The sequence below is a fragment of the Trichoplusia ni genome, chromosome 13 (assembly GCF_003590095.1).
Source record: "Trichoplusia ni isolate ovarian cell line Hi5 chromosome 13, tn1, whole genome shotgun sequence".
NCBI classification, from domain to species: domain Eukaryota; kingdom Metazoa; phylum Arthropoda; class Insecta; order Lepidoptera; family Noctuidae; genus Trichoplusia; species Trichoplusia ni.
In genome coordinates this window covers 7,476,137-7,497,279 of record NC_039490.1, presented here as the reverse complement: position 1 = coordinate 7,497,279, position 21,143 = coordinate 7,476,137, and the positions used below count along the sequence as shown (strand labels likewise).

The 21,143-nt window shown below is 40.2% G+C and overlaps 1 protein-coding gene across 1 annotated transcript in view; it reads left to right on the top strand.

Moving 5' to 3' along the window:
* The window catches only part of LOC113500132 (E3 ubiquitin-protein ligase UBR1), a 44,637-nt gene that overhangs the window by 16,793 nt on the left and 6,701 nt on the right, over positions 1-21,143 (top strand). Inside the window, 20 exon segments of the mRNA XM_026880816.1 lie at positions 3,533-3,641; positions 3,643-3,682; positions 6,056-6,220; positions 7,467-7,621; positions 8,251-8,393; positions 8,699-8,795; positions 9,179-9,321; positions 11,125-11,238; positions 11,773-12,020; positions 12,587-12,762; positions 13,274-13,471; positions 13,817-14,003; positions 15,858-16,043; positions 16,427-16,575; positions 16,961-17,126; positions 17,713-17,827; positions 18,197-18,408; positions 18,865-19,031; positions 19,685-19,860; positions 20,855-20,946. Of these exon segments, the coding sequence (XP_026736617.1) occupies positions 3,533-3,641; positions 3,643-3,682; positions 6,056-6,220; positions 7,467-7,621; positions 8,251-8,393; positions 8,699-8,795; positions 9,179-9,321; positions 11,125-11,238; positions 11,773-12,020; positions 12,587-12,762; positions 13,274-13,471; positions 13,817-14,003; positions 15,858-16,043; positions 16,427-16,575; positions 16,961-17,126; positions 17,713-17,827; positions 18,197-18,408; positions 18,865-19,031; positions 19,685-19,860; positions 20,855-20,946 (3,038 nt within the window).

Sequence of the window (21,143 nt, the reverse complement as noted above, 5' to 3'; positions counted from 1 at the left end):
GTTCGCAGTCCTTAGCTTACCTTTATTCTAGTTCCGTCGACTCTTCGTCAAATCAAAATTATTTTTGGAACACATCTGGGCTTTACGTACAGGCTGTGTTCACCGAATGAAGGCATGTTTTTTTTGGTGTGTCAAGGTTTCCTCTTGGATACCTACCTCCTCCTTGCAAATGAGATTATTCAGTTGTAGTTCGAAGTAGTATGGCGTTCTACACGTTGTAGTCTGGCGTCTCGCTTCCACAACGGCCACAAGCTTTCTAAGAGTCGTTGTGTGTTGACCACCACGACTCTTAGAAAGCCTGCCCTGTGATATGCCCGTTTGGTCTCAATAGTCTGCACAAGCGTTACCGCTTTGTTCCTGGCGATAGGCAACACCCCTGCCGAAGTAAAACACCAGGATACACTCTGGCGTACAGGTGTACCCTGGTGTTTTATCCCGGTACGGCTGACCCCTTCGCCTTCCCTAGAAAGAAAGAATTCCATGAGAATTTCTATCGGTTCGTAAAGGTATTATTCTAACTAGATAGGACAAAATAAATATTGGTATTATTTCATATGCACGTAAAATAAATGCTACGAGAGGATGTTTCCTCTATATATGATTTTAGCTTAAGTTGAATTGATTTTTCTGTCTTTCTTTTAAAAAGATCGCGAGAATTTAAAAGAAATTTAATACCCATTAAAACTAAACATTCGAAAACTATAGATTGAGTTTGTTTGGTTGAGCCATTAGTCTCAGAAACTACTGGTTTGGATTTAAATATTTTTTGCATCAAAAGGTGACCTTCACCTTCATAATAAATCATTAGCTAGTCAGATATCTTAGTTCTTATTAGAACTCGTTTCAAAACTTGATAGGCGTTTGCCAAAACAGGTTCGCGATAACTCGCTATAAGGTATTATTATATTTAGTGCTCCTAAGATGTAGTCACTTGTATAATTTGAATATGAACTCGTTACTATGTGCTTGTTGCCTTTGTCTGTATCAAAAATTATTTTATTATTTTATTGAATGAAAAAATCTGTTCACGATGTTAGGTTAGTTTAGGTGGGCCCGAAACACACAAGAAACATGTTCTTGTGTGTTTCGGGCGCACCTCGGGATAGAGCTTCGTCTAAGCATTGGACATTGATAGGCTGAATTTGTAAAAGGATAATTTCAATAATTTGTTGCTGAACTGATGGCATTCCAGACGTCTTGGGAGTAATATTTCGCTATCCCGTTTCTAGTAATAACCTTCTATTACTGTGATATAATCCTATTACCGTGTCTAACTGGTGACCGTTTGAAATTGCGTGAATATTTAGTTTCGTAAGTATATTGATGTAGATAAATTTTAATTTTACATAATTGACAGTTTACACACTCAATGTGATGTACTGAAACTTCATATTTTAAAGACCGAATAAAGATATCGGGTTAAGGTAAACCACACAAAAAACCGAACTACCTTCATATTAATCAAATAGTAGGTACTTAGACAATGTAGGCTATCAATACCACCAAGCTCTATAAATGAATTTCGAAAACAATACCACAAATAAAACCATCTATTGACATTAGCGAAACGGCAACGACCGTATATCGACTTGATCGCATTAGTTCTACGTAATTAACATTGTGTGGAATAAATTAAATAATTATATTCACGCTTAACTATACCTAAACGTGACAAAGGTGACCTCTTCAACTTTGCTATAGGTAGATACAGTCCAGGTGTCTCGACAGTTAAAACGAACGTCACCTTTGCAAAGGTGATACGATTTTCAACTTTATTGCTAGATGTTATAGGTGTTATGGTATTCAAATTTTAATTGTTGCAGTTGTTTGTGGGCTCCATTGATCATACCTTTGGATAAGTAAACTAACATTGGTTTGTTTTGTTTGTCAACTTATAGAATACAGTTTTCAAATTACACCTTTATTTAGGATTTAGTTAGTAAACTAATTGTTTAACAACAATCGTTAAGGTTTTTTTTTCTGATAGACCATAAAATTGTCTGATGATTATAGTTGAGTTGATTGTAATTTTGCGGTTGCCTGACAATTTATAGCACATCGAAAGATTTGTATCGGATTTCAACTTTTCAATTGTTGTAAATTGTGTGTAAGCTGAGTAAGCTTACCGAGGATGTTTAATCTTTGTCTCGCGGGGGTTCCTATCTCAGCCACATCCGACACATTTTACCACACTAAAATTGTATTACCAAACTGTTTCAAATTTTACAAGAGTGGGATGTGACGTGACTACTTCGTAAGATTAATACTCAGAAGTGACGTCACGCGTAAGTTCTGTTCACTGTCGTTTGTTGACTATATTAAGGGACGAAATACAAAAAGTATCCATTATTTTTTATTAAACTAGAAAAAAAAAACAATAAAAGAATGTTCATCCACCCTACCAACCATCCATATATTATTTATTTACTCAAGAATTTGAAATATAATTGATACACGAGTGCATGATAGTGAATTGCGTAGAACTGCAATCGTAGATGTATCAGTATAAGGTCGTGACCCCTGTACTTCAAGCGGACATTAGAGAGAGTGAACCAGTATTAAGAACACTCAAGCAAATTATAACCTAAACGCTAATAGTAAAAACTACTTTATCTAAGTTTAATAGATTTCGTATTCTAAATCTGTTACATAAAGGTTGAGTTTTCTGTGAATATGAAACGCTGTCACCAAAGTGATGTCTGGCAGGATATAATACCGTCTCCAGATTGTCTGTGCAGGTACTATGAATTGAATTAGTTAGGTACTATGAAATGTATTAAAAACTTTTAATTCATTCTGAGGATGTGTCTCATAAATAAAAGGAAGCCGACCCCAACATAGTTAGGAAAAGGCTAGCCCATGAAAGGCTTATTAAGAATACCAATTTTAATCAAAATGAATTAGATTTATCAACGTTAGATGCGATAGACGTATCATGTCTAGCATGATCTTAGTAAGTTCAAACAGCATCCGATTTTATCGATGCAACACACTTTTCTATAAATTATATCTTTGCAATCATTACCTCTCAAATAGTATCGCTCGATAATGGGAATGTAGCCGCCGGACATTTGGCAAAATGACTCACTTGAACGCACTAACTTGTGGGTCATCAGGCCACGCAACTTTGAACTTTAGAAACATACAAATAAATGTCATTTTACATATTAAAAAGTTGTATTGTTTTTATTTGTTCTTGATCTTTATTCTTGTTTAGGTTTTTTATATATAGAATGGATTCTCGCCGTGGCGTTGTGCCAGCTTTTTGGCCAGTACACTGTTTACTAGCGAGGCGGTAGGTCGCCGGACCATGTTCGTTATTTAAAACTGTTTTTTCGATCCTAAACTCATAAAAAAGAACAAAAAAAACGAGACCGGTGTCGCAAAAACTTGGCTGTATAAAATCGTTTTCTGTGACAAATTGCTTTTAATTATACAAATGCTTAATAAGAGCACAATCTCAACTAAACACTTGAACGTTAAGTGCAAAACAGCAACATAACCTCAAAATAAGTGGTTACTCGTGTCGCAGGTTCACTCTGCTGGCCCGCGCAGACGCCGTGGTGGAGCTGTGGCGCTCCAAGATGGAGGAGGGGGCGCTCAATGGGTCCAACTTCCTCGACCACTGGCGCGTCACCGTGCCCCAGGATATACTCCCCCCAACCGAACAGGACATGCTTAGGTAAGTGACTGGTACTATGTGTAATTTGAAGAATTTTTTTGGTACCCTGTAAAATTTCTCTCAATAATCCATGAAAAATGCCATCGGGTTTCTACTGATGGGAAAACGTCAGTCTCTTCTTTAGGATAAAACCGAGCTTGTCTTCCATACTTAGTAGATAGTTCATTCTTAATAGAAAAAAGAGTTCATAATGAAAAGCTACATCAGTTCCAAAAGGAGGTCACACACGACCTGTATCTAATTTAAATGTTTCTAAATAGTCTGATGCGTGTTTATTTTCTTCTTGACGTCATGAACGCATAATATGACAATAAAGGAAATGCGGACGGCTTCTTCGTACAATGAATTTGTCAAGTCATGTAAACAAATAGAAGTGAATCGTTTTCGTTTGCATTTCACCGAAATATATTGGCTCACTTATAAAAAAAGACACCTTTGTCAGCTTAGTTTTATTACTCCAGACTACTACTCCAAAGGTCGTATCGGTATCAAATCCTAAACTAGTCATAAGAAAATAAGGCTTTAAAAGACCCCATAAATAACTTAGCTATAGAAAACCATGTTTATTCATTAACTTGCAGTGATAAAAGATGGTGTTTAAATGAAAAAAGATACTAACTTACGATATCTGGAAAACTGTATCATGGAGATAACCAGCTTTGATAGCCACGACCCGCATGCCCTGTATGTTATAAGGAGGTAATAGGCCACCTGGAGCGTCTGATCACGTCTAAGGAGATGCTATGCCCATCAATAGACCGATATAGGTCATCTTAATTGATTCATTGACGTCTATTTGTAAAATTGTACGACAATACATTTTTGTGTAGATCGTATCAATTGGATTAAAACTCGCGGTCAAGGACATGTGGCCCAATTGACGAGAACAGGTCACTGCTGTAGTTACATAATTAACTGATAGCTGATAGTACACACAAGTATGCTTGCCTTGTTTTGACTTGCTGTAACTACTTCCTACTTAGTTTATTGAAATCTTTTAATATATAAAATTCTCGTTACGGTGTACGAAATTGAACTCCTCCGAAACGGTTCGACCGATTCTTATGACATTTTGTGTACATTCAGTATTCGGTAGATCTAAAAATCGGATAACATCTATTTTTCATAAACAGGGACAGCTAGTAATGTGCGAGATGAGCTCAATTGTTTTATAAAATGTGGTCATTATTTTCTCTGGATCGGTAAAAAAAAAGAAAGAACATATTCTTTATAACTCAGAGAAAATATGAAGTATAAAATAAATATAAGTATATGAAGTCAGATAGTCGACTGCACGGATAACCGAGTCCCCAAGCTAAAGCACGACGTGTCGCGGACTCGGACCCGAATTTGTGTGATCCACGAATACTTGTCCCGAGTCTAGGTGACTTAATGTTTGTGAAAACCCGCGACACAAGGATTAAATTCGTTTATGCCAATACCCATATAAGTAGCGTAGAAACGTGTGTAACATCTAACATGAAAAGGTCGCCAATCATAATAATGACTAGCCATTTCATAGAACTGTTGGCTGTCATGCATCAATTGGGATTCAATAATGCAGGTAGCGGTCACGAGTGTTGCTACAGATGTAGATATACTTGGGCATACCGAATTAACTGATACTTTATTTAGTGAGGAAGGAAATTGTAATGTAGTAATTTACAAAAGTTCTGCTTTCTTCAGCAAAATTGAGGGGTTTCAAATATGTCGCTAGTTTCATGACATTTTGGATAGTAAAATCTAAATACGACAAAACAAAATAGCATCCATTAAAATACACCAATACTAAAAACATCTACTGCTGCACATAGGCCTCTTCCCATAAAAATAAAGTTAAGCATTCGTCACTATTTCAGCTCCCTGCAGATGGGAAATATCAGATTCCAGTATTTGGAAACCAGGTTTCATCATCATCATCATCGTCCTAGTCTTTTTCCAACTATGTTGGGGTCGGTTTCTAGTCAGATGTTGTGGAGTTTGTTGCGCCGTTCCTTCTTCACAGCTAGAGCACTTAGGAAGCGGTGAAGGGTGGGTGATACGGGGAGCTGTCTGTGTAACTTTGACATTCAATAAGTGCTACTTTGTAGCCTATTTTGAATAAATGGATTTTGATTTTGTCTAACCGGATGCAGCTCAGTACCAGTGTTTTACAAGGAGCGACTGCCTATCTTACCTCCTCAATCCAGTTACTTGGGCAACACGATACCCCTTAGTTAGACTGGTTGTCAGACTTTCAAGCTCCTGACTACCTGTAACGACTGTACCTGTAAAGATGTATGGATAAAAGCCGGGACCCACAATTTAACAAGCCTAACAGGGAGGAACTTTCATCATCAAACCTCACTCATATTACTTTTCTTACGTTTCCAGACTGGAACTTCGACGAAGTGTTGGCAGCCAAGCTCCTCATCCAGCCGCTGGAGCAGTTCGTATGGGGCAACAGCGACGGGTCGCAGCCGCCACTGCCGCGCCGCTCCACGCTCTGCGGCCGCGTCTTCAAGCAGGGAGACCCGGCTTATAGCTGTAGAGAATGCGGTCAGTACCTAACATGTAGCTATGAAGACTGAAGTTATTTAAGTAATTGGTTCTCTCTAAAGAAAAAGGAATTTGAATAGGCAAAGAATACCATTTCCAGGAGCCCGTTTAAAGGTTTTGTTCAAAGCTTTTTGTTGCTGAAAGTATTATAACACACTAGCTGTTGCCCGCGACTTCGTCTGCGTGGTTAGAAGATATAAGTTATGACTTTTTCTTCGCTCCTATTGGTCGCAGCGTGATGATATATAGCCTAAAACCTCTCTCGATGAATGGTCTATTCAACACAAAAATATTTTTTCAATTTGAACCAGTAGTTCCTGAGATTAGCGCGTTCAAACAAACAAACAAACAAACTCTTCAGGTTTATATATTAGTATAGATAAGTATATTAGTATATAGATGCCAACGATATCTTCGCTACGTTTCATCGATTTTTAATTTCTCGCGCGGAGATTTTAATATTACGATAACTCATTACCTATTCACTTTTTTGGTGTAGTGTAAAAGGCAATTTTGTTCTATATTACATGTATAATATATCTAACTTATTTATTTGGATAAGGATTAATACTGTATTGTTAAAAATAGGTTCGTAAATAACACATAATTTTACTGTATTAAGAAAACACATAAAAATGGTTATTGTGGGTTATCCTTGGAAGATAGACATATACCACCGCGGACTTTTTTGTAGATTTATTAAAGAGGTACAAACCCGCCATACATAGTTTTGTTGTAACTCAAAAGGTTTTGGCAGCGTTCTCGAGGAAAGCTCTCGAATGGCTTAATTTTTTCCGACATGTTTAACTAATATCGTTGTAATATTGTCAGTTTACACAAAACCTAAACTTATTATACACTAAAACCTTCCTCAAAAATTGCTCTATCTATTGTTGAAAACCGCATCAAAATCCGTTGCGTAGTTTTAAAGATTTAAGCGTTCATAGGGACATACAACATGACACATGACAGAAAAAGCGACTTTGTTTTATACTATGTAGTGATGTATTTAAATCTAGTTAATAGATATATTGTATTTGTATTTAGAAATGTTAAAGTATGTTTATAAGTTTTCTAGATGGCGTAGTGTGAAACTTGTAAATATTATTATATCAGGAATTTGTTCAAATTTTAAATCATTTTGACTGCAAAACTTAATAAATTATTTCATAAAATTGAAATGTTTCCTAATATTGAGGAAAACAAGTAACTTGATCGATTATAGCGTGAATATCCTTAATTCCAGGTATGGATAACACATGCGTGCTATGCGTGGAGTGCTTCAAGGTGTCCGCGCATCGGCACCACAAGTACAAGATGGGCCAGTCGAGCGGCGGCGGCTGCTGCGACTGCGGCGACACCGAGGCCTGGAAACGGGAGCCCTTCTGTGAACTACACGCGGTATGTACCTACCACCATCACCACTAACTATCTTAGGGTTTTAAAAAAAAATTGTCCACCACTTGTACAACATTGAAGGTGGAAATGAAAATCTTTATTCGCAGAGACGAGATAAATACAAAAGTTGGTAAAACAAATTAAGTTTCTTAGCATAACTCGCCTTCAGTAGGCATGCGAAAATTAATAGCATAAACAAATATTTAAACTTATACTAAATGGTACAAATCTATTTTCTGTAATTAATATGCTCTTCTATTGTGTAAATAGAAGAGTATCAATGATATTTTGGTACCGCATACATAGTCTTTACATCTATTCTGTAGTTTCTCGACTCTAAAGAGTCTTCCTCAGGCGTAATAATAATAAAAACGATAATATTGGAGTATTGACGGTGGAGATAGTGTTAGACAAATAGACACTTGAGTATGTGAAGTATAGCTTAGACAAACAAAGTATTATAATCATAAAAAAAAAACTATAATAAACTTCGTAACGAAAACATCACATTTCTATACCAGTTCACCTAAGATTTGACGCCAAAAGCTTAAGAGCGGTTTGAACTCTTGTACCACAAACCATGTAAATAATATAATATTCGTATTATTAAAAGTAAGTAATACCTCTTACAGGCATCGGAGGATGACAACCAAGCCGAAGCGACGATTAAACCTGAAGTTATCCAGCGCATGAAGATCGTCGCGTCTGTCTGTCTTACTTACTGTCTCCGTCTGTTGACGCACGACCACGCACCCTGCCTGCCTAATGACCTCAGGTAACACTACTCTATCTCTAAATAAAGCTTGATGTGTCAAAAACAACTCCCGCAAAGAGGAATTTAATCCTTGTGTCGTAGACATTGACTCTGTGTCTGGAAACACCCCGGCACAGAGCGCCAAAAGATGCGATATGCTGGTTGGTTCTGGTGACTATATCCAATATTAAAACTATTACTTCATCACGCAACACGGCGTAGAGGTGCAACAGTCTTAACCCTAGGGTTACCGTGTCGGGCTCTAGAGCCCCAAAATAAAAAAGGTTAAATACCCAATTCTGATCTAAATGTTTGAATTGTTCCAGGTTAAAGGATGCTGAGAGGGATCTTCTTCAGATACTCGACCAGCCAGACTGTTACTGCACTGTTCTCTACAACGACGAGACTCACACGTTCGATCAGGTAATATACATTGAAGCTTTTATTTGTGTTGTTACTCAAATGAATTGGGGATCACTTGGAAATTGGATTATTTATATTCATAATCTCAAACATTTGCTTTCTTTTCACGCATCGTAAAGAGAAAATGTTGTACATCTTTTTATTTTTCAAATTGTCGGAAAGTTAAATTAGCGTGCTATGCTGTAAGGCGATAAAGGGTATATGATTTGATGTCCTTTCCAGTTTCTAATTACTAACAATTGTCAAAGATGTATAAGTCAGGACCCACTACTTAAAGAGCCTTCCGAAACACGGAGGCACTCATTACGACAAGACATTAACTTTTGAAATAAATAACAACACACTACTAAAGAATTAATACTAAAATGAACCTTATCACCTAGGTAATAACGACTCTAGTACGTGTAACGAAGTGCAACCAGCGCGAGTCGTTGGACCTGGTCAGTCTGATCGACCGCGAGGGCCGCGCCCTCGTCAAGTGCAACTCGTTCCAAGTGTGCGACAAACTCAAGACTGACATCGAGATGTAAGTTGAGATCTTTGTATATATTACATTTGTTTACGTACTTAAATGAAGGTGAATAGTCTTTATTAAGTGATGGGTAATGACGGCCACGCGAGAATTTCTGAAATAGACTCCGGTTGGGTCTGAAACTAGTCGAGCAATCCCGATAAATACGCGTAAGGATACCGTTGTATCATTTAATAATGTATCAACCTCACGAATGTTGCTTTAAAATTTAATTGTTTACTATATTTTTAAAGTGACTTGTAAATTAAATACTGATGAGTCTTTTTTTACAAAATGTTTATAAATGAAACTCGACTCAATCAATGTTAAACAACTATAAAGATCATCACTGAAATATAACAGTCATTTGTTTATTCGATATATGTTTGTATAAAAAGGATGCACCAAGATTTTCCTTTTTTAAGTACCTAAACAAACGTCTATTGGATAGTAATATTGCAAAAGGGATGGTCATTGTTTCTATTCCTAAAACAAATCCTGTACAGTCGTTCATAGACCTTGGGATTCATTCTTAATTTGAGTTTTAAAAACCATCGTAAATTTCAATATTAGTGGGTCAAAAGACCAAAAAAATTGAGTACAAATAATTTAACCATTTCTTGCACAAGGTGACACGAGTCTTTGATACTTGACAGCTGTAGTCTTCATACATACCTATAAGTCCTTTTTAATTGCACTGAAAATTGCCTGTTTCAATATAAAATTATTATTATTATTATTTTGGAGACTTGTGTGAACACTTCGTGTAAGAATATGCGTTATTACGTTAGAATTGATATCATCGTGCTAAGTGATTAATAACAACACTAAAATATTTAAGTCATAGACAACCTAGTAATAGATGCCGCATAAAAAAAAACTTTATCGCCAAAGTGTTTTAACACATATGCGTTAATGATACAGTATTCGTATCTAGTAAAAAATACCTAGCTCACGATAATTTATTTAATTTCAAGTAAAAATGTTTTTTTTTTTTAAATAGACCGTATACAAAATATGTTTGGGGAACCTTTACCTCTCGCAATGTTGTCTATGATTGAAATATTTTAAACATATGCTTGATTAATTATTTAAGTTTATTTAAAAATAATAATAACTTATTTTTAAGGTTTCCATTAACAGCTTACTTAAGACTCGCCTATTTCTTCTTGCATGTGGAACAGAACGGTACAGCGTAGGAGTTTGATTTGCACTTATTTATTATAGAACAGCATCGTCTTCCAGAGACTGTTGGTCTATTGCTGGACATAGATTCTTTCGTGTTTTAGCTTTAAAACGGATGCTACAAATCTTCAGTATATTAAAGGGTTCCGGAGCCAAAGGTCAAAAGCCTCTATTACTAAGCCTCCACTGTGTCCGACTCGCCGTCTGCCCGTGCGTCCGTGACCAGGCATTAACTCATGAATGTCAAGCCACTGTCATATTATTACGTCATACGACAATGACTATATAACGAATAACAATCAAAGCTTAAACGAAGGTTGGAACTGTTATAAATTTGATGATTGTATAATATTTTTGGCAAACTAGTTTAATTCCAGCCTTTTTATACAGAACAATCGGTGTAAGGCAGACTCGAATATGAGGCGCTTTTTTACGCATCTTTACTACCAACATATTTGTTTTGTCCTTATGGTTACATCAAAGATTATTCTATTCTATTAGTCTTGACATAACATGGATTCAATTAATAACTTTAAATCACATTGCCTCGTATGAAACTCGTTCGCTGTACCGTCTCCCCCCCCCCTCTTGGTGTCGGGTACTGGTGTGGGGTGATGTGGTCCATGTGTTCAGCTGTACGGCGATGTTCGAAAGGTTCACGTCCCGCCACGGGCCCAGCCTCAAGGTGCTCGTCATGCACGCCCACGTCATCGCGCATCAGACCTTCGCTATGAAACTGTTGCATTGGTAAGTGCTTAGAAACTTTTTGGTAATATATTGATAGATTAGTTTTGACTGGTGAATTAAGAAGGGTTCAATTCCCATGGAAATAAAAAATTATCTTATGTGGATTTTAGTGTAATGTCAAATCTGATAAAAATTAAGACTATTTTTGAGTATGAATTTTGTTATTGATGAATTTTTCTGTGTACAAATTTACTATTTAAAGAAATTCCAGGGTGCATCGAGTTAAAAAAAGTAAAGGCTTATTTTTTGTCTTGGTGTAGTTGTTAAATAAAACGTTTGAAACATCGTATGATTTATGAGGATCAGTTTTAATATAAAAAGTGAAGAATTAAAAAAAAAACCTTGTTGCTTATGTATATGATTCTGTAGATTGTCCAATAATTCGAGTAGTGGAGGCCAGACGCTTTTACTCACAAAGTTGGTAAAAATTGTAAAAGGCTAGATCTCTGAGCTCCAAAGCATAAAGTCAATACATACACAAAATCATGCACACTGTATTAGAACAATATATAGAGTACTCGGTGCCTCCGCCAGGCTCCAGAACTTCGTGAGCCAGGAGCCGAGCCTCCGCCTGGCGGTGAGCCAGGTGGCGCTGGGCGAGGACGTGTGGGGCGCGGCGGGCGCGGCGCCGGGCGGCGGCGGCGTGGCGGCCGGCGTCATGCAGAACGACGCGCGCATGTGGAAGGCGGCGCGCACCGCCTGGCATCGCCTGCTCATCGCCACCACGCTCATGGACTACACCACCAAGCGGGCCATGGCTACGCTCTTCACTAAGAATTATGGTGAGCTCGCATATGACTGCTGGTATTTGGGGGGGGATATCAGATGCAGAAATTACATCTAATCATAAAATCGACTAGCAGGTACACCACTAGCTATCTTAATGCCTCAGCAGTTATGTTGAAGACATAGTACATGTGTTGTGGATATGATCACACATAACTACTGATATTTGAGAGGGGGGCAATATCAGATGCAACAAACAGACATACAGCCATATCATGATGATCGACACAAAGCCTTTACATACACAAAAAATTATAGGTGTCAAGTTACACTCGGATGGAACGTGCAACGCAGTGAACTAATTTACTTTGTCAAAAAAATCAACAACGTCAGTCAACAAAAATAATCATCGCGACACGACACTATTCGATGCGAAAAAAAGGTGAAACGAAAGTAACTGGCTTGTTTTCTATAACTATAATATGGCTTACAACTATAACAAAAAGTATTGTCACAACTTTGGGTCCTAATTTTTTTCATCTAGCCCACTTTTGTAATGCGCGTTAAGAAACTTAGTTCCAATACTATTACTCTAAATAATATTCTAAACTTTTCTCCCCAGGATCGATCCTCAAGGACTTCATCCGCGACGACCACGACCACTCGTTCTCCATATCCTCGCTGTCAGTACAGCTGTACACGACGCCGACTCTTGCGCATCATCTGATCGCCAAGCACGACGCCCTGTTCGTAGTCATGAATACCTTCGTCAGCGAGTGTAATAGGAGGTGTAATAATGTGAGTAGGATTATTATATTTTATAATTAATTATCCCACGGGAACATGAAAAGTATCCTATATGTAATTCTGGTTATAAATTATCCGGATACCAAGTTTCGTATAAATCCGTTCAGTGGTTTTTGCGTGAAAGAGGAACAAACATCCATTCATCATTAGTACGATCGTACAGATGGTTGAGGTCACCAACCCAAACCCATTTCGAGTTCGATCCCTGCGCAGGACAACGTTTGTGAGATCCACGAATGCTTGTCCTGAGTCTAGGTGTCTTGGTGCATGTATGTGATTTGAATGTTTGTTTAACCTATTAAATTAAATTCCTTAGCGCGGGATTCGTTATTTGAAAGAAAAAGAGGAGATTTCTTCGACTTTAAATATACATAATTTAATAACATTAAGTGCAAATTAAAACTTGCATATTGTTGAGGGATGACCATTTAAATAAATATATATTTCCAAGAAAAAACATTTTTAATAATTTAAGAATACGTTACGTATTTCTTCTTTCCAGGGTCGTCTAGAATTCGACCGTAATCACGTGCCCGTAGCGTTCAAACGCGCACAGTTCATCCTATACGATGTGAAGTACCTCCTGAGTTCAGTGCCCACGACCTTCAACGATGATCTGCGCAAAGGCTTCATGCACGGCATCTCTTTGATGCTGAATCTGCTCGTCATGATGCAGGGAATGGACTCCGTTGTCAGACAGGTCGGTAAACGATTTTGAGTCTTATGTCTGTGTGGTAGGTTTCTTTTTAGTTTGACAGTTCGTGGGGCGGGACGTTCGAGGGTAATGCTATCCGTTTCAGGTCATATATGTATAGGTCTCGATAGCTTCCCAAGACGAAAACTCATTGCCTTACTCACTTTTAGCGAAGGCAAAGCCTTAAAGACAGAGATATAAAAAATTGTACTCACGGTACGTTTTCAAATGACTTTAAATATTTGTTCAATTTCGTTCTTATTTCGTGTGTATTTTTTTTTATGTTTGTTACCTTTTTTCATTTAAGGCTTGTTTGTAGTTGTTGTTAAATCATGTTGACGTCATGTGCAGGTGGGCCAGCACATGGAGTACGAGCCGGAGTGGGAGTCCGCCTTCAACCTGCACGTGAAGCTGGCGCACAGCATCACGCTGTCGCTGGAGTGGTGCGCGGCAGAGAAGGCGCTCGCGGCCGCCGTGTACCGCATGGCGCTGCGCAAGCACGCAGAGACCTACACGCCGCCCAACAAGGTCGTGCGCGGTACGTACTCATACCAACACACCGGTACCGCATGGCGCTGCGCAAGCACGCAGAGACCTACACGCCGCCCAACAAGGTCGTGCGCGGTACGTACTCATACCAACACACCGGTACCGCATGGCGCTGCGCAAGCACGCAGAGACCTACACGCCGCCCAACAAGGTCGTGCGCGGTACGTACTCATACCAACACACCGGTACCGCATGGCGCTGCGCAAGCACGCAGAGACCTACACGCCGCCCAACAAGGTCGTGCGCGGTACGTACTCATACCAACACACCGGTACCGCATGGCGCTGCGCAAGCACGCAGAGACCTACACGCCGCCCAACAAGGTCGTGCGCGGTACGTACTCATACCAACACACCGGTACCGCATGGCGCTGCGCAAGCACGCAGAGACCTACACGCCGCCCAACAAGGTCGTGCGCGGTACGTACTCATACCAACACACCGGTACCGCATGGCGCTGCGCAAGCACGCAGAGACCTACACGCCGCCCAACAAGGTCGTGCGCGGTACGTACTCATACCAACACACCGGTACCGCATGGCGCTGCGCAAGCACGCAGAGACCTACACGCCGCCCAACAAGGTCGTGCGCGGTACGTACTCATACCAACACACCGGTACCGCATGGCGCTGCGCAAGCACGCAGAGACCTACACGCCGCCCAACAAGGTCGTGCGCGGTACGTACTCATACCAACACACCGGTACCGCATGGCGCTGCGCAAGCACGCAGAGACCTACACGCCGCCCAACAAGGTCGTGCGCGGTACGTACTCATACCAACACACCGGTACCGCATGGCGCTGCGCAAGCACGCAGAGACCTACACGCCGCCCAACAAGGTCGTGCGCGGTACGTACTCATACCAACACACCGGTACCGCATGGCGCTGCGCAAGCACGCAGAGACCTACACGCCGCCCAACAAGGTCGTGCGCGGTACGTACTCATACCAACACACCGGTACCGCATGGCGCTGCGCAAGCACGCAGAGACCTACACGCCGCCCAACAAGGTCGTGCGCGGTACGTACTCATACCAACACACCGGTACCGCATGGCGCTGCGCAAGCACGCAGAGACCTACACGCCGCCCAACAAGGTCGTGCGCGGTACGTACTCATACCAACACACCGGTACCGCATGGCGCTGCGCAAGCACGCAGAGACCTACACGCCGCCCAACAAGGTCGTGCGCGGTACGTACTCATACCAACACACCGGTACCGCATGGCGCTGCGCAAGCACGCAGAGACCTACACGCCGCCCAACAAGGTCGTGCGCGGTACGTACTCATACCAACACACCGGTACCGCATGGCGCTGCGCAAGCACGCAGAGACCTACACGCCGCCCAACAAGGTCGTGCGCGGTACGTACTCATACCAACACACCGGTACCGCATGGCGCTGCGCAAGCACGCAGAGACCTACACGCCGCCCAACAAGGTCGTGCGCGGTACGTACTCATACCAACACACCGGTACCGCATGGCGCTGCGCAAGCACGCAGAGACCTACACGCCGCCCAACAAGGTCGTGCGCGGTACGTACTCATACCAAGCAGGACAACCTGCCTCACAGCGCAACAGACCATCAGACTATCATAAAAGAAGGGTGTCGGTTGCATTCATACCAATGTCTGTGACATTTGCCAAGCTGATCCAACGTTAAATTAATATTAGCTTCATAAACTTTCAGAAGCCAATCACAAAAAGTATCATAGGACCAATCCTAGGTACAAAAAAAAACGTGTCATTTTTCAATTCATTGCACCAACAATATCGTCAGCATCCATTTCCAGTAGCTAATTATTTTTCACTTCAACATGTTAATTATCTGTTAATTCCAGAACTTGGTAACCAGAGCGCTTCAGTGATTCCCTACGACGTTTCATCGGAAGCGGTGTCTATACATCGGCCTCTGTCGCGATACATCGCCGGTCTACACCTATTGCTGCACCAACACGGCCTTTCATACCACTCCAAGGAGTTTGACAGACAGGATAGGCCGAAACCTAGCCCTGAGGAGCTCATAGGTAAGTGTACCATCATACCTATCTATATAAAATCTAAACTCGACAGCTAATTCTACTAACCCATTTTAGTATTAAAAATAAAACTAAACGTAGAATAAATGTTCTAACCAATTTGGAAATTCCTTTTTCGTCTCAGCAATAATTTTTTTGAGTGTTATTAATGTCGAAACAATGTTTTATTAAATGTTGCTTCTTATCGAATTTCTTGTTTTTGATCGATCTCTATCGATCTCTCTCTCTTATTGTTCTAATCTTCCGTACAACTTTCAAATTTACTCATTTTAGTCAATAAATTAATTTTCCTTTTTTTCCTTCTTTTCCTACTGTCAACCCAACCCCCTACAATCATGATATTCTAACATCATACTAACCTATATTTTCAGAGCCAGTCCTTCAAACGATGGCCATGATAGGCCAAGTCCACGCCGGCATGTGGCGACGTAACGGCTTCGCTCTCATCAACCAGCTCTATTTCTACCAGAACGTTAAGTGCAGGGCTGAGATGCTGGACCGGGATATTGTCATGTTGCAGGTAGTTTTAATAAGAATTACAAGTTATAAAACATTGAGTAAAGCGAGTGAGGAAAGTGAGGCCTTTATAGTGGAAACTTGAATTAAATAAAGTCTTGTAATCAGAAAAAATCTTTTATTTATCTTATTTTAGGGAATCTCGAATTTAGACTAGTCAAGGATTTGGGTTAAATCTAGAATTTGTAAAAGTCTTGTATTTCGTCCAGTTCATGATATAAAAAACCTCAAATTTTATGAAAGAAAGAATTTAGTCGAAGTAAATTTATTTGAGTCTTGTATTTAGCAAATACCGAATTGAAACGAATCCAGAAATTAGATGAATCTTGAATATTGTAAGTTTTGCATGTAATATTTTGCAAAAAAAAATGCGACATATTATCCAACAGATCGGCGCTTCCTTGATCGAGAGCAACGAGTTCATAATCCACGTGTTGAACAAGTTCAACTTGTTGGACTGGGCGGCCGCCGACTTCGAACAGCGCAGGATCGAGGACGACACCCTCAGGCATACCATCAGCATGCTGGAGGAGTTCCTAGGATTGCTCATAACTAGTGAGTGGAAAACTTACAAGATAAAGTCTCACTATTTGGATGGGAGAGATTTTGAAGTTTGTGTCCAAATTAGAAGCGTTCCTTGAGATTTTAATAGGCCTTTGAAATTGTAATAAGAAATTCTTCCTTCCAATAGGGTATTTGACTAAACCTGATAGTATAAATGTTTAGTCCGTCAGGCAAATTCCTGAATGTAATGGATAGGTATATTTCATTTTATCACATCATTAAAAAATAAGGAAGATAAAAAGCACTTCAGTATGGTAGTTTGTAAGTGACGTCACACCAGATTTCAAAACATTGCAACTCATTCACTTTTTTGTTTAAGAGATCAAAAAATAGTTTTTTGGAATTTTTGGCGACGGGCTAAACAGATATTTTTTGTTAAATACCCTAATGTCTCGGTCTATGACCACCACCGGTCAGCTCTACAAAACAACAGCAATCGGTCTCGTTCCTCCATCTCCTGTTCGTTACAAACTGATACCAGAAGTAGTCCTCCCCCCCCCACGCCCCCTCTCCTCCAAGTCTTGCCATGAATTTTGTTATATTCTCGCGTCTAACCGTATTACCCACTTGTGAACAGTCGTGGGGTCCCGCTACGTGCCCGGCGTGGGCGAGGTCACCAATGAGGATCGTACCAAGAAGGAGATCATTCAGATGCTGTGCGTCAAGCCGATGCCGCACTCTGAACTAAACAGGTAAGATCTAAACTTTATTCATGAAAATTTAGTGCAGTTTTGAAAGTATGTCGGTCGCTATGTAATTACTTAGAGTAAACGAGACCGAAAAACTGGGTCTTAATTAACCAGAAGTTATAATCGACGACGACAATTTGACGACTGCTTGTATCTTACGACAAGTGTTTTTAAAATTGGACACCGTTTCAGGTTCATATCTATATCCAATTTCCTTTCTAGGTCCCTTCAAGCTTACTAAGTACCTCTGAATTTCAGCCTTTATATCTAATGCAGATAGCATTCGCTATACTTTTTACTATGCTATAATCTATTGCAATCCCAACAACATAATATATTTACTTAAATATAGTATTTTCTTTCAAATTCCAGATCGTTACCAGAGAACCAGCTACACGAAACCGGCTTAGAAGCCGTGATACACGAGGTCGCTGACTTCGTGAAGCCGTCCGGTGGCAACAACCGCGGCTTGTACAAGCTCAAGCCGCACCTCTACGATGAGTACGACACGTTCTTCTATCACTACACGAGGGAGGAGCTGTCGCGCAGCGAGGAGGAGCAGCGGACCAGGAGGAAGGCTGCTGGTGAGATTGGAAAAGAGTTTTTAGTAGCTTTTTTAATGCTAGGGAATTAATCTTGCTTATTATTATAAAGATAAAGTTCGGAGCAGTAATAAAGATGTTTCAAAGTCGGGATTTTTTACGACTAGAGACCGGGAAACGGCTAAGATTTAGTGAACATCATGTATGATAGACATTTTCTCTATTAAAGTTCTTAGAAAAATGGTTGTTGTTTTAAGGCTGACTCAAAACCAGTTATTTTTTGGAAATAAATAATGTTTTAGTGAAGTTGTTTTTGTATCTTAATAGTTTTTAGTAAAATAAATACAAATGTTAATTAAAACAAATATTAAATTCTAAACAAATTTTGAAATGGTATATTTTATGTATACTATATTTGAAGGGTGTTTTTAACTCTGCCGCTGGGTCAATAAACGTTACGCTGAACAGATGTGTAAGCGCTCCCCCCCCCCCCCTTAGGGCTCCCGGAGTGCTGCCCGCCGCCGGCGCTGCCGCGGCTGTCGGGCGCGTTCCGGCTGCTCGCCAACCTGCTGCAGAGCGACGCCGCGCTGCACGTGCTGCGCGCCGTGCTGGAGCGCGCGCTCGACCTGCGCGCGCGCTCCTTCTCCGAGACGCAAGTGCACAAGGTGGGCTCGGGACTGCTCTACACCACTGTACACGATGTTGAGCTCTCGGCGGAAGACTGGGGATCGCTTTGCGCATCGTAAAATTAAGCGCGCATCGTGATGGCTATGACGCGATACGCTGCGGGACAATCATTGCACTTTAGTCCGCCCGCGCCTCACTTCATACCGCAAAAGAGACCCAAAAACTCATTTTTGCGCAGGTGAAGGTCAGCGCTCAAGATCCGTGCCGATAAATTACTTAGAAATGGTACACAATCTTGGTGTGTTATCTAAAAAAATCTGTTAAAACGGGACAAAAACGATTGTAAATAAAGATTACCAAAAAATTATCAGAGGTTTATTGACCAAGATTGTTCACCTCGTTAAGTGTCTTAACAAATAAAATATATGCCATTAAGTTTTTCATTATAGTAGTGACTCTAGTTGCACGGTTTCAAAGTGTCATTCTTATAAAGAAGAACCGGCAAAAAACTCCATAAGTTACTCTTTAATAAAAAAATATATTACGACTACTGAAGTCCTCTCACTAATCTCCATCCTACTTTATTTGTATCGAAACGTAAGTTAAAGTCCTAAATATAGTTATAATTTTGTACAAAAATCGATCGTAGTTGTACACATATTTTGTAGAGCCTAATAGAAACTTGCTACAGGCTCTACACCTGATGGGCTACGCGCTACGCGACGAGGAGAGCGGCCACTACGAGTTCCTGGCGTTCGCGGAGAGCGCGGCGCGGGCGGGGCTGCTGCCGCTGCTGCAGCGGCTGGCCGCCAGCCCGCGCGTGGACGCGCACCGCCAGCTGGCCCGATGGGTGCGGAACAAGATCAGGTGCGTACAGCGCTAAGGCTATCGCGTTGCCGTGGTCTCTGGTGCATGGGAAGGGTGAAGCACTCCGGTTATTTTAGCCGGTAAGAGTCCGGCTACCGGCTATATCTGTCCGCCTTCTCCGGGGCGGAGAAAGCACAAGAGGATTTCCCCGGGTCAAAAAATAGAAGAAAGAGTGATGGATATCGACATGAAACTACGAAGGACTATATCAGTCCATTTGAATTAAACATTTAGATAGTTGTAATCTGTATCTCAAAGGGCAAAATCCAGATTAGTCTTGAGATACTGTACTACCCTATAAAACCGGTAAATGAAGTTTTATGTGAAGTGCAACTATATATATATTTTTTTTCTCACCACAATATAAACACATTATATATGTACATTTTAGAGTCTCATAAAAATAAAAGTAAACAGTATATTGTGGGAGACTGGTGCCTAAGCTAGGCTTTATGGGCCTGTATTTCAGGTCACCAGGTCTCCACCCTTTAGCCATTATTGCTTTTTACAAAATTTTGTGCTATAACTATTATTGCGGTAAGTAATGTTAGTTAACAAATTTTACTTAGTTAAACTAATAAAACAAAGTAATTAAAATATATATCTAATATATAAAATTCCCGTGTCACGATGTTAGTTACCGTACTCCGAAACGGCTTAACCGATTTTTACCAAATTTTATATGCGTATTCAGTAGGTCTGAGAATAGAACAACATCTATTTTTCATACCCCTAAGTGATAAGGGTTGCTCAAACTAAAAAAAATATTTTATTTTTTGGACGGAATTCTTTGTTTTTATATTTTTTATGATGAAGCATTAAAAATACCATACAACTAGAAAAAAAAATCGGCAAAAAAACTTTTGCTGGGTCAGCTAGTATTGTAATATAAATCCGAATAAATTTGAAGCCAACTAAAATAATACAAAGCAAGGATTAATTTCACAATACACATTAATGTCATGTTATAACTGTAGTTATCGAACTATTACAGAACTCTTCTGGGCCAAAATGACGAACACATCGGCGATGGCGAGAGCATGGACACCGACCAGGAAGAGAAACCCGCCACGGACGAAGCCGCGGGTAAACATTAGTGTTATTAGTAAATTTGATCTCAATAGGGACATTTTATCCGTCAACAAGCTAGTTTCTTGATACAACCAGACGTAAATACTCTTATACGCGTATGTAATTTGAAGGCACAATACACAAAAACATAAACATGTTATTTTGTTGTAGATGTTTGTTGTGAAACTTTAATGCTTGTTTAAAAAAATCAA